This window comes from Eutrema salsugineum, unplaced genomic scaffold (assembly GCF_000478725.1).
Source record: "Eutrema salsugineum unplaced genomic scaffold, Eutsalg1_0 scaffold_5, whole genome shotgun sequence".
Classification (NCBI taxonomy): Eukaryota; Viridiplantae; Streptophyta; class Magnoliopsida; order Brassicales; family Brassicaceae; genus Eutrema; species Eutrema salsugineum.
Window position 1 is genome coordinate 4,196,282 of NW_006256612.1, and position 12,985 is coordinate 4,209,266.

Here is a 12,985-nt window from a genome sequence, read left to right on the forward strand (position 1 = left end):
TCCATTACTTTCACTCTCTCTCTCTCTCTCTCTTTTTTTGTCTTTGTTTCTTATAATAAATTGTTTAATTCGGATTGACAATTCGAGAAAAAAGAGCATGCAACAGTTGAATTGAAAAGAAACGATTTGACTACTTTTGGATATTTACTTTTTTTTTCGAGTTTTGGATATTTACTTTAAAAAAAAAAATCGAGAAAAATGTACATCCATCACTACACCACCAAAGCTCGAATCTCAGCAGAAATATTCGATGATGGAAACTCAAATTTGTAATCTTTTATCAACTTTTAAGATCGCAAAATCGATTTTCAACTCAACAATTGTGGTCAAATCAAGGGAAGTCCAATAACCATTCTTATGTACAAATTGTTTATTTGTTTATTCTCTCTTTTTATGTATGTAAGTATCTATAAAAAAGAAAAAGAAAAAGAAAAAAAGCTTACAAGGGGTCATAGAAACACTGTAAATATGTTTTGTATTCTTCTTTAAAACTATAAAGTTTCCTATATGCATTTTGGTTTAATTTTCATTTGGGCGTTCATCGTTTTTTACATAAATGAAGGATGAAATTTTTGCAATGTAGTTCTTTCTTTTCCTGTTTTTAATCACTTATAGATTATCCATTTTGATCACCTCCGGGAAAGATTGTGCGATTGATTAGGATGTGAAAATGGTGATCCAGAGGAGCCTCTAGATCCCTCAGAGTAAATAGGTGAATCAAGCAAATCCTGTAAGGCTTGATTCTCAGGAGGAGGGTACGGTGTTTCTGCGAGAAAACAGAAAAAACAAAAAAAGAAACAAAACAAAAATGAATCTTCAAAAACAAGTAAAAGCTAAAACCAAAACTTTTGAGACAAAATTGAAGTTTAGCCAAGTCTCTAGCTTTTCTTTTACCGAACAGTGTCTTGAGAGAAGGTTTCTTTGGAGTTTTACTCTTCCGTTTCAGCTCCGCTGCGTAGAAAGAGTTCAAAGCAAAACGATTATGAGCTTTTTGTTATAATAACCATAAAATAATAAAATTCGTTGACGCGGGAAAAAAAAAGAATAGTCGCTGACCCATGCCAGGGATATAGTGTTCATCAACAATCTCAAGATTCTTGAATGTATAACCAAGGAAATTTACATCTTTCGATGAGATCATCTGCATATAAGTTTGTAAAAACATTATTATTAAGAATGATAGAATTCGTTTTGAACATAACGAAAGAAAAAAGCAAGAGGAAATTTCTATATACCTTTCTCCAAGGGCCAGACTTTGAAGAGGTTTGGCAGGTAGATGGCACCTGCTAATTTAAAATTTAATCAATATTCAAGTTCAAGTAATTATTAGAAGGAAATAAGTAAAATGAAAACAAACCTCATCAAACTTTTCAAAGTTTTGGGTATCAAGTTCATGCTTCACTTTCGGTATATATGGAGCATGTGACTCATATAATCTTTCCCATTCAATTCCTCTAAACCAAGAGTGTGCCTGTAATGAAAAACAAATCAGACATTTCAAGTGACAATTTCATTCTAGAGTTGAGCTTCTGTCTTGAAAGCAAAGCGAATGATGTTGTTTTAAGTACTTTGATTTCATGAACTCCTTTGGTTCCAAGCCTCTGTTCGACATTGCAGAGCAGTCTTCGGATGAGATCTTTTACCTCGATGGATAGCTTAGCTTCATCAGGAAATTTCAGGGAGGTTTTCCAGTTTACAATCTGCAGAGATGAACTGAGCAATTGTTTGATAAAAATATTATACTAGTCAAACATAATAAGGACAAGTCTTGGATGTTACCAAAAGATGGCTAGTTCGCTTTTGGTGTCAAAGGATAGGCTAATTTTGAGGTTACTTATCAGGACTCACGAAAAGCTATTTAAGCGAATATATGCATACCTTTCTACATGTTGCCAAAGGCTCTTCGGAATAGAATGGTGGAAACCCCACGAGCATCTCGAACATGATTGCGCCAAGGGACCACCTATTGCAAAACAGTTTTTAGAATACAAACTGAATTAGATTATTTGTTACAGTGTAAGAACACAAGGGTCTGGTTCACTAACCAATCACACTCCATTCCATAGCCTTTCTTCAGCAGCACCTCAGGTGCAATGTAATCAGGAGTGCCTACTGTAGAAAAAGCCTGAACGGTACATGTAAGAGCCATCTTTTAATGTCCAGAAGCCATAGAAGTAACTAGAGTAGAAAACTTGCAAGGACATTTAAGGAAATTAAAAAGGTTATCTGATTTCTCTCTCAAGTAACAGAAAAAAATGCCGTTTTTACTTCATTCTAAGTCGAAAAGAAATTGTTTTTTATGAAATAGTTTAGAAGAACTTCAGGTGGAACATAACAGCATCCATAGGAAGATAGAGATAAGAGAATCGAGTCCATACCAGGGTCCTTCTGTTTTGTTGCCAATGTAAAAGCTGTTCCTGCTGAGTTCTCTTCGGTGCAGAAGGAGGCTTGGAGAGTCTATCATGTTCTGCTGCAGGCTTTGTACTCCTGTCAACAAGCTCCGCCTTGAAATCTGGAAAATTTTTGCTTTCCAGAGACTTGCTCAATCCAAAATCCGAAAGCTTGATATGGCCGTTACGAGTAATCAATAAATTATCAGGCTTTATATCCCTAAAAAATCGAAGGAAGAAACCAGAGTTAACTTATCACCACACATCAACTGAAAGGTAATTTGCAAGCACTACATGAAAAGATAATCGACACTGTGAGAAATTGATTCTAGTGAATGTCAAATTTAAGATGCAAAAACGGACAAGAGAACAATGTGAGACGCTTCAAGTGCCAGTTTTGTTCGAACCTGTGGACGTAGTTATGCCTATGTATAGACTCAATAGCCAGGATTGTCTGTGCAACATAAAACCGAGTTTCATCTTCCCTTAAGATATCCTTTCGCATCAGCAGTGTCATCATATCACCTCCAGGGAGGTATTCCATGATAAGATACAAATGTTCATCATCTTGGAAGGAGTAGCAAAGCTTGACGATGAAAGGACTATCAACTTCTGCAAGCACATTTCTTTCAGCTTTAACATGTTCCACCTGATATTTACCGCATATACAGGGGATTAGTGTATATAAGCAGATGTATATACTAATTCAAAACACAGATGAAATCTGTGATTTGTAGAAATGCTATCAGACAGTGAATTACCTGGCCTCTTCGAAGCATTTCGGATTTCTTTAGCTTTTTCATTGCATACACGTTGCCAGTAGATTTCTCTCTACAAATTCTCACCTGTACAGAAATGAAATATTTTACATCAACACACGGAATAACTAGTTACCATAGTCAATAGGAGAGACCAAAATAAGAAGCAATAACAATATTCCAAATTTTAATGCATGAATTTATATAGAAAGATTATGTAAAGATGAGACAAGATATTAGCTAAGCTTACAGAAAGGAAGTGAAAAATGAGAGAGAGATACCTCCCCGAAAGCACCCCGGCCAATGATGCTGAGCAGTTCAAAGTCATCAACACCCATTTTCTGTCTTTGCAGACGCATATACTCTATTTCCTTCTTCTCAAAGTTCTTCAATATATCCATCTTTTCTTCAACCGGAACATCAGCATCAGCTAAGTTTTGTTCCAAGATGCTCCGACTGTATTCAAGAGCGAGCTAATATCAGAAGTAATAATATATTGGCGTCACAGCACAAAACTAATCTCAACTCTCAAAAAGAACCCAAGTAATCAAATCCACAACTTTCAATCACCTAACTTCTCTCAAGTTCCCTTTGTAACAACCAAAAAGATAAAGAAGTAAGTACTGGCGTCAGAGGAAGAATTCTGAGAACGTACCGCTCTTTTCTTTCCTGCAGACTCTTCTTCTGAGTTTTGTAATGATTCTCGATGTATTGCTTCGCTGCAGCGACTTTCTGTTTTGTCGCATTTGATGGTGCATCATTCATAGGTGGTCTGCCAATATTCCTCATATTTCCCTCTTGTCCCTTTTTGGTAGGGCTCGATTTGTCAGGTTTCTGCTGCCTTATCTGGAACCAGCTCCTTGTAGACTCCGTTGCCATCTCAACCCAATCTTAACTCGATGTAAAATTAAATTAAGAGATTCATGAAACCTGCACAAAGGCACAAAAAAGGAATTTTACGCTAACTGAACTCGAAATCCAACACAAAAATGCTTCCAAAAGTCAATCAATATTCATCATTTGATGACAGATTCTTGTCTAACAACGCAAGTCAACACCGAAAAATTTCAACTTTAAGTTCCAGAAACATGAAATAATTTCATAATTACATCTCTATGAACTAACCAACTAACTCAAACGAATAGGGTCTAACTACTCAACATATATATACATACATCTAGTTCTGGATTCTGGATTGCGCATGCATTCAAATTCAAAACTTGTTCATTATCAAAATAAAATAAAAAAAAACATCAGGAAATCAAACTAATAGTTACAAACTCAAGTTATAAATCAAATACAAAATCACCTAAAACTCCAGGCGAGATTGGAGAAGCAAAAGAAAAGTCAAAACTATAACAAAGAAAAAGTAAAAACTCGATCGAAAGATCAAAATTTCGCCGAAGGATCAAAGAAACTTACATGAACAAACAATCAGAGATTTTGATAATCAGCTCGCTCGAATTCGAACTGTTGCTTAACGCATTCACTTTAGAAAAACTGCAAAACGGGGAAAAATATTTTTAATTAAAAAAAAATCTCAAAAAGGAGAGCAAAACGGATTACGAACTAATAACGTTTGGAGTAAAGGGTACTTTCGTCATTAGAGATTTTAACTGAAGCAGTAAACGCCGTTAAAATTACTGTCACGATGACTCGATGGCTGATCAAATCCGATACCCGTAAACCGGTTTACTACTATTTCCGGATGGTAACCGGCACATTAATGGGGAAACTAAAAGGCACGTGTCCGTAAATTGTTGGTTTGGTTGTCGACATAAACGTGACAGCACGATCACACGGAGTGGTTTTCAACGGGATGCTAACGTCAAGGTTGGAACAACTCCCGCGCGATTTGGATAAAACGCGTTTTATAGGTAAGAAAAGATCGTCACCGTTCGGATGTATGACACGTGTATGCGACACACAGTACAGATTTATTAGGCCAATTGAAAGCCCATTAAAATAGATCGAAATTTTTATTAGAAGACATTGGGCCGAGCAGAGATCACAGTGGGTGTCAATTGAGAATTTAAAACTTATTTAATTTCATTTTTGGTTGATTTGATTATTCTCTCACTTTCAGTTTGCTCTAATTTGGAGTTAGACGCGGATCTGTGAGATCTAGAGGAGGAAGAAGAAGAAGAAGACAATGGCATCCATGGGGTCAGGACCAGATCATCTATTCAACCTGAGAAACAACTTTTACCTGGGTGCGTTTCAAGCGGCGATCAACAACAGCGAGATCCCTAATCTTTCGCAGGAGGATATCGTCGAGCGCGATTGCCTCGTCCACCGCTCTTACATCGCTCTCGGTAGCTACCAGGTTCGCCTCTGTGATGTCTTCTTCTTCCGATTCGATTCCGCTTTGTTTCGATCCTGAGTTGTGATATTTTTCGAATTTTGTTTTCGTAGCTTGTCATCAATGAGATCGACGAAGCGTCCGCTACTCCTCTGCAGGCTGTCAAGCTCCTTGCTATGTATCTATCGAGTCCTGAATTTAAGGTAATTCAAGAGAATTTGAGATATTTCAGTTATGATCAGTTATGCAATCGCATCGATTCATGGGTAGCGTTAGCTTAGCGGAATTTCTGAGAACTTTGCCAAGAGATCCGAAGTTGAATTTATCATCATCTTATGTTTGTGATATGCATTGTTGAATACATAGTTGTTATTTGCGATTTTGGTTAGGAATCAAGCATTTCAAGCTTGAAGGAATGGTTGGCAGATCCAACCGTAGGAAACAATGCTACTATTCGTTTGATTGCTGGTACTATATTCATGCATGAGGAAGACTATAATGAGGCTCTGAAACACACTCATTCTGGAGGAACCATGGATTTGTGAGTTTTCTCGGTTTGTTTGGTTCGATCATACAGTACTTCTTGTCAAAATGATTGTTCTATGTCGTTAACTTGATAATTGACTATTGTTTCTGCATTTGTTAGGCATGCTTTGAATGTCCAGATATTCATAAAGATGCATAGATCAGATTACGCAGAGAAACAGCTGAGAGTGATGCAACAGGTTGATGAAGACCACACACTCACTCAACTCGCAAGCGCATGGTGGAACCTGGCAGTAGTATGATATGATTATCCATTTCTTTTATTTTCTTTCTCCATTTAGTTTATAGAGAGATTGTTATTGTTTGCTAATATGAAACTGTTGTATGATATCAGGGAGGTTCCAAGATACAGGAAGCTTATCTAATCTTCCAGGATTTCTCTGAGAAGTACCCAATGACAAGCTTGATCTTGAACGGCAAGGCAGTTTGCTGCATGCATATGGGTAATTTCGAGGAAGCCGAGACTCTACTGCTTGAAGCACTCAATAAGGTGAGTGAATGAACCTACTCTTCTTTATTTCCTCAAATCGCAAGCCATTCTCATTATCATGTCATTAGATATGCTGCACAAGCTTGAATGTATATATATATACAAATTTGTGATCATTGCAGGATGCTAAAGACCCAGAAACTCTTGCAAACTTAGTTGTATGCAGTCTTCATGTCGGGAAATCATCTTCACGCTATCTAAGGTAAAGCAATAATATTCAAATAATATTCAGGCGTCAAGAAGCTGACTTATTTCTTCATTTTCAAAATCCTATTTGCAGCCAGCTGAAACTTTCACATCCAGATCACGTGCTTGTGAAGCGAGCAGCATCAGCTGAAGATAACTTCGAGAGAGCGCTTCAATCTTTCGCCTGAAGGACCTCAGAATCCACAGTTCGAATTTAAAAAAGAGTCTTTATCACCTGGAATCGACTGGCTTTATAATCTACCATAAGAACTTCATATTCAAACCAACTCTGTCTTGAAATTATCGGAATATGTAACAGTTTTTTTTTCCATTGGATATGTTGCATTCACTCTGATTTCTCACTGAAGCTTTTAATGTCATTGAGCTAGAGCTCTTGTTCTTCAAATACAGAATCTCCATAACTTATGAGACATAAGCCAGACATGTGAAAACCAAACATTTCACAAATATCTGTAATATAAAAAGCTTAGATCCAATTTTGCCAACAAGAGTTAAAAAAAAAAAGCTATATTATTAAAGACTAATGAATAAATATTGTGAGAGGTACATATATATAATGAATGGCTGCTTCCTAAAAGAACCTAAAGCCATTAGTAAACAAATCAAAATCTCATCATGTGATCTTAATATATATATCTTATATTAATATTTAATATATAAACCATCATCTCCTAAGCTTCTCCTCATTACCATCTGGAATCAAAATCTCCATCAATCACCAAAAGGAATGAACAAAGTCAGTAAACCGAGACCGACGAGGTTAAACCATAGCCATTACGGTGCAGCTTCTGCCATCTCCACGCAGTCTCAAGACTCTCTTTGAGATTTGTGTGCTTAGCTGTCCAGTTTAGTTCTTTCCTGATCTTGCTCGGGTCACTATAAACCTCAGCGTAATCACCTGCGCGTCTAGGCAAGTAATCGATCTTGATCTCAACTCCAGTCGCTTTCTTGCACGCCTCAACAAACTCTTTCACTGAGCTACCTACTCCACACAAACATTTTAAAAAACAGTCTTTAAATCCATTTGATAGAAAGCAAAGAAGACATTGATGATGTTTAAGCCAAAGTCAATAATACCTTTCCCGGTACCAACATTGTAGATTCCGACTTTGCGGGGTTTTGCCTTTTGGAGAGCTTTAACATGAGCATCAACCAAGTCAGTGACATCAATGTAATCCCTTACGCATGTTCCATCAGAAGTTTTGTAGTCTGTTCCTTTGATCTGCAGATAAACCGGAGAAAAAAAGAAAACTTTAAATGAAAGATCTAATGAAAAGTTATAGCCACGTGAATGTAACAAGTAGACTTAATTTAAACTTTGCTTTAGTAAAGGAATCTCAAGAATTAAGTTGTCTCAATTATGTATTTTGCTCAGCCGTAAATTACTACTATCAGCTTTTGTTTTGCAAACATTCTTGAACATGTTCTACAGCATGTGCCAGCTCCTTATTACACACACCAAAAAACTAATTTTTAGAAATAAATTAAGAATCTGAAACTGATGAAAGAACCATATAGAACCAAGCTAGTGATGACTGTCCAAAGAACAAAAGTCAAGACCATGACAAAAATCTGAATTAAAGTTCATGAACTGAAGAATGTGATTACCTGAAGGCCAGGCATGATGCCACGTGCAGCATCAAAGCATGCACCAGAGATTCGTCCATGCTCTCGTAGCTCAGGCCTTGGGGCTTCACCCAACAGACCCTCTGGATCAGACCCAATCACATTGAAATATCTGGAAATCGGTTTGAAATAGAACCTCGTAAGCTTCAGGGGAAAAGAAAACATGCACAAAACCACTAGATAGAAGTTGAACTTAGAAGAGTATAGCTTATACCAACCTTAGGATCATTACCGCCATTTTTGAGTTCTTCGAGAAATCCAAAATTATATCTTCTGCCATCTTCTTAGCCTTTCCATATGGATTGATTGGCACCTGAATTGACCGTGTTTAGGAGTTAGACGCCATAGAAGAAGAACCGTGGCTATAAAGTCAGTTGAGAGACGAAATCTGTTTCACCTGAGGAGTTTCCTCTGTGATTGGCATAGTATCAGGCTCCCCATACGTTGCACAAGTGCTTGAATATATCAAAGTTTTTACTCCATGAGCAGCCATTGTCTCTAATACCACCAAAGTGTTTGATGTAATATTGTGATAATACCTGTAATTGACAGAACACAAAGTTGCTTGTTTCACATCTACACAACAGCAAAAATCATATATTTTCACAGGAAAAATAGCTAAAATTACTCACTTAAGAGGGAATTGCGTGCTCTCCCCAACATATGCAACAGCAGCGAAATGCATCACAGCGTCAAAGGCATTCTCTGAGAATACCTTGTTTACAGCCATTGCATCTCCAAGATCAGCATAAATAAATTGAAGCCTTCCAGGTTCCGGAAACAGTTCTTGCAAAATCTTGACTGCGCCGAGATTCCCACGTGATAGATTGTCCTGTTCAAACAAAGAGATTTTTACTTCATCTAGACATCAATATTTACAGTACAAGGAGACTGAAGCAGCTGAACAAAGGAACCTAAGTCCATGTAAGCCAAAGAATATACCACAATGGTCACTCGGTATGAATCCTTTAGAAGCCTTAAAGCTGCATGTGAACCGATGTAACCAGCACCACCAGTGACTAAAACATGTGTAACCCCTGGCTCATGTCGAGAAAACTGAACAAAAGAAGTAAACAAAGAACAACAAAAATGAAGAACCATTCAGAAATGTGATCAATGTTAACATCCTTCTTTCTCAAAGATGTAAGAGAAAATCAAAAGTGAAATCTCAAAACTCGAGCAAAGGACTGTAAGATGTTTATACCACGCTTGGAGTATTGAACGTTGGAGATTGCTTGAGCATGAAAATGCACAAGGCTGTAAGAGAAGCGGTCAAAAGAATCTTTCCCAAGTAATTGTTTTTCTTCTTCGGGTCTGCGTAATCCAGTCCTACATTCCCAAAATCACCAAGATCTGTTAATATTTGCATCCAAATCAAAAATCCACAGAAGCTTCACACTTTCAAGCTCCACAAACCAGAAAACTTCAACATCCTCAAAACTTTATCCTCAAAACTAAGGAATTCTCAAATCTTCAAGTTTTAAGAGAACTGATTGAAAACTTAAACACATTCTTTCCCACTAAAGTTAAACGCAGGAATTAAGATATATCTCACCTCCAAGAGACATAGATCTGTTTTGCCTCCCTTGGCTTCTTGCTCGAGTAAAATTAAACATATTGATTCACTTCAGCTCGCGGAAAGGAAACCAACAAGATGTGTGTTGATCACCAACGCCCTAAATCAGCTTCAAGCTTTCTTGTTTTCTACAAGACAAACTGTGAAACTTCTCAGATGAAGTTATCTGTTAAAGCAACGGTACTCAGACAAAAATGCACAGAGAGAAAAAAAACCAAAGAAGAGTCAAGACAGTAGGAAAACTGAATTAAGGAAATGTACACGACATTGATGAGGATGATGAACCTGGGAAAACAAGAACCAGTGATGAAAACTTCCCAGAGAAACACAGAGGAAATTTTGGAATTTTTTACCGAGTTACAGCGGAATATAAAGATCCAGAGGAAGAAAAAAATCAAAAGATTCAAAATTCCCCGGAAATCTATTTTCAATTATAAAACATTTCGAAAAATACAAAAAAAAATAAACCCCAGATTGGGAAACTCTTGTCGGAGCAATGTCGGTCCCATGAAAATTGACAATGCAGAAAAATCAGAAAAGAACATAAACAAATATCTAAAATGAAATAAGACTAACCCAGTTGGTTTTTTTGACGAAATTAAAGTGAAATTTTCGCAGGAAAGATCCTGATTTCATCAAACTCAGAGGAAAAAGAAACCACTAAAAGAGATAATGTGAAGAATCTGAGAAGCAGAAACGGAAGAAAGAGAGAAAACGCAGTGGCTAATGGCTATAGCATAAAAAAAAAAAAAAAAAAAAAAAAACAAAGCAAAAACGCCAAAACCAATAAAGCAAGGAAACGCACCTGTAGGAAGAAAACAAAAAACGGGCATTAATGGCGGCTCACGTGTATCCACAGCAACAGGTCTCTGTGAAGAAACGAGACGAACCAACCAGAATTTGAGGAAGCCTCAAGAGTGAGTAAGAGAGAGAGAGAGATAAAAGGATTCGACTTTTGCTATGGGTTCTGAGAAAGATTCAATTTTTCACTATAAAATGAAGAATTTCGAGAGAGAGGAAACGTACGATGAGGAAAGAGAGTAGTGTGCGACGCGCGTTCCGGTGAGAGCGATAGAGAGAGAGAGAGTCACAGGAGGCGGAAATTCCTCGGTTGTAAGATACTGAATAAAAAAAAAGTATTATTGTGAAAAAGAAAGAAAAGGAATTTTCTTAACAATAAGATAAAAATATAATTGACTTTTTGTCAGCTTTTTTTCTTTAAAATTTCTTTTGATATCAACATGACATGTGGCAAGAATGATGGAGCAGTGCCGATGATTTTGTGTTGTAAATAATCAAGATTAACAAATTAAATTAATATCACCATTTGTAATTTCTGCAACGGGTCTGTTTGGTTGATATATAAGTGATAAGTCTAATTGGTGATGTAAATAAGGCAAAAAAATTTCAAATTTTTGGGCCGCCAGCATTTGTCAGTGGGTCTCCATTCCTTTAATTTCTTTGAAATTTTCTTTCTTAAAAATTGTTGATGGGTGTTTGATTCTTTCCATCAAATAATTCAATCTACTCTATTCCTTCTAATGGTTGTGACGACAGTATTCAAGATTACATCGGTAACAACGGGTTATCATCTTTCGAATCTATGGATGCGCTTTATGTTTCATATAATATTGTTTACAGATTTGAAATCAAGATGTGTTGTCACTCACACATTCTTTAAAGCAAATCGTTTATGGGGTCTTGTTGTGAGATTTTTTGTTTATTTACTGTTAGTCTATTTCTGATATTTTCCATTTTCATGGTGTCCAATATCCACAAGCCCAATCAATAGAAAGGATTTAGTGTAAATTATGAAGAGTTATATGATGTTTCGATCAGTGAATTTGGGATCCGGATATAGCATTCACAAAGAATCGACGTTGCAATGCAAGCGAAGATATCATCAATGACATTAGACATCTTTAACTAAATCTTGAGGAAAAACGTAAGTGGCATCAACATTATTTACTCAAGCTTTCTCCAAAATTTGTCATTATCATTTACCAAGAGAACATGATAAAAGATACGAATTTTGTAGTTTAGGAAAATGGGGTTACATATTAGAAGAAGCACCTTCAAAATATCTGGACATATTACAAACACTTATTGTTTTCTATGGAAAAGTCGATGTCGAGATAACATAAAAATTTTTTGTTGGGAGTTTGTACTAGTATTTGATAAACAATTAAACAGTTAAAGAAAATAATACAATACTCGTATAGGAATAGTTTTATTTTTTTGGGAATGGCTTTTTATGCCAAAGCACGAGTAGCCAATAGGATTGCCGCACTTGTTCAGCTCTGGTTGTGTGTGGTGGTGAGACCAACTCCGTCGTGCTGACATGTCGGCAAGAATTGTTAGTCCTTTTATGATCAGACTTTGTTCCTACCATAATTTTTGTTAGGTTTTTTTAAGTTGTTACTTCATCACGCTTCTAAAATTTTGATCACCTGTATTATATATCATCATCATATCTAAAAGTTTTACAATCTGTGCACAACAATCCTTATTTAAAAACCAAATAATTTGCAACATATGATTTTGCTTATTTTTTTTTTTTTTGTAGGTTTCTCTATTGAGCAGTTTAAGGAATACAATATATGATTCGAAAAAGATGTCATAATAAGACATGCCAACGTAAACTCGGATAAACTAGTTCTTTAGGCCTCATTTCAGTGGTTTTGGGAGTGAGATGTGTAATAATGACATTTTGTAATAAATAGCAAAGCAAAGCAGGTGTGTATTGATGTCATTTTTTTCTTGATGCCAAACTTAGAATCGGGTAAAGTTAAAGAGAAAAAAAAAAAACTACAATTGGGAATATTTGTTTGAAACTGGTATTTTTATCTATCATTTCATTAACAAACATAAATATTTCATCTATTTTATGTTGTTGTCGATGACTTGAATTGAATTTTGGTGATGAAGTAGCTATGATATTAACACAAACCACTACATCACGTGTTATTTTCAAATTTCATCTAATTACTACCAAATGATTATCTTGTGATGCGTAGTTTAATTGTTAATTGTTAATTTTTTTTGAAGCTAAATGTATACGTGCTCTAGATATTAGTAATTGTATTTTAA

General features: G+C 36.1%; 3 protein-coding genes across 8 annotated transcripts; 1 reads left to right on the forward strand and 2 right to left on the reverse strand.

Annotated features, from left to right (window-relative positions):
- Positions 1 to 350: 350 nt before the first annotated feature.
- Positions 351 to 4,671, reverse strand: LOC18992030 (serine/threonine-protein kinase tricorner). Its single transcript, XM_006415377.2, has 14 exons — positions 4,571 to 4,671; positions 3,804 to 4,078; positions 3,430 to 3,604; positions 3,152 to 3,235; positions 2,798 to 3,039; positions 2,379 to 2,610; positions 2,046 to 2,125; positions 1,879 to 1,963; positions 1,569 to 1,700; positions 1,358 to 1,471; positions 1,236 to 1,283; positions 1,057 to 1,141; positions 895 to 951; positions 351 to 766 (listed from the first exon to the last, which is right to left on the reverse strand). The coding sequence occupies exons 2-14, from the start codon at positions 4,025 to 4,027 to the stop codon at positions 630 to 632; spliced, it is 1,695 nt and encodes a 564-aa protein (XP_006415440.1). The 5' UTR covers positions 4,028 to 4,078; positions 4,571 to 4,671; the 3' UTR covers positions 351 to 629.
- A 503-nt stretch (positions 4,672 to 5,174) lies between these two features.
- LOC18992031 (coatomer subunit epsilon-1) lies at positions 5,175 to 7,077 on the forward strand. The gene is made up of 7 exons (XM_006415378.2): positions 5,175 to 5,474; positions 5,564 to 5,653; positions 5,840 to 5,991; positions 6,097 to 6,232; positions 6,331 to 6,486; positions 6,609 to 6,688; positions 6,767 to 7,077. The coding sequence occupies exons 1-7, from the start codon at positions 5,301 to 5,303 to the stop codon at positions 6,858 to 6,860; spliced, it is 882 nt and encodes a 293-aa protein (XP_006415441.1). The 5' UTR covers positions 5,175 to 5,300; the 3' UTR covers positions 6,861 to 7,077.
- Positions 7,078 to 7,206: 129 nt separating this feature from the next.
- Positions 7,207 to 11,038, reverse strand: LOC18992032 (UDP-arabinose 4-epimerase 1). 6 transcript variants are annotated; one of them, XM_006415382.2, is made up of 11 exons: positions 10,922 to 11,038; positions 10,701 to 10,764; positions 9,875 to 10,035; positions 9,524 to 9,648; positions 9,262 to 9,375; positions 8,952 to 9,151; positions 8,717 to 8,858; positions 8,538 to 8,632; positions 8,302 to 8,431; positions 7,771 to 7,915; positions 7,207 to 7,675 (listed from the first exon to the last, which is right to left on the reverse strand). In XM_006415382.2, exons 3-11 carry the CDS (start codon positions 9,933 to 9,935, stop codon positions 7,431 to 7,433), a joined length of 1,257 nt encoding a protein of 418 aa, XP_006415445.1. In that variant the 5' UTR covers positions 9,936 to 10,035; positions 10,701 to 10,764; positions 10,922 to 11,038; the 3' UTR covers positions 7,207 to 7,430. The 6 variants fall into 6 exon arrangements, with proteins under 6 accessions (XP_006415445.1, XP_006415443.1, XP_024008172.1 ...); XM_006415380.2 differs by having other exon boundaries at positions 9,875 to 10,023; positions 10,701 to 11,037; XM_024152404.1 differs by having other exon boundaries at positions 10,701 to 11,037.
- Positions 11,039 to 12,985: the final 1,947 nt, after the last annotated feature.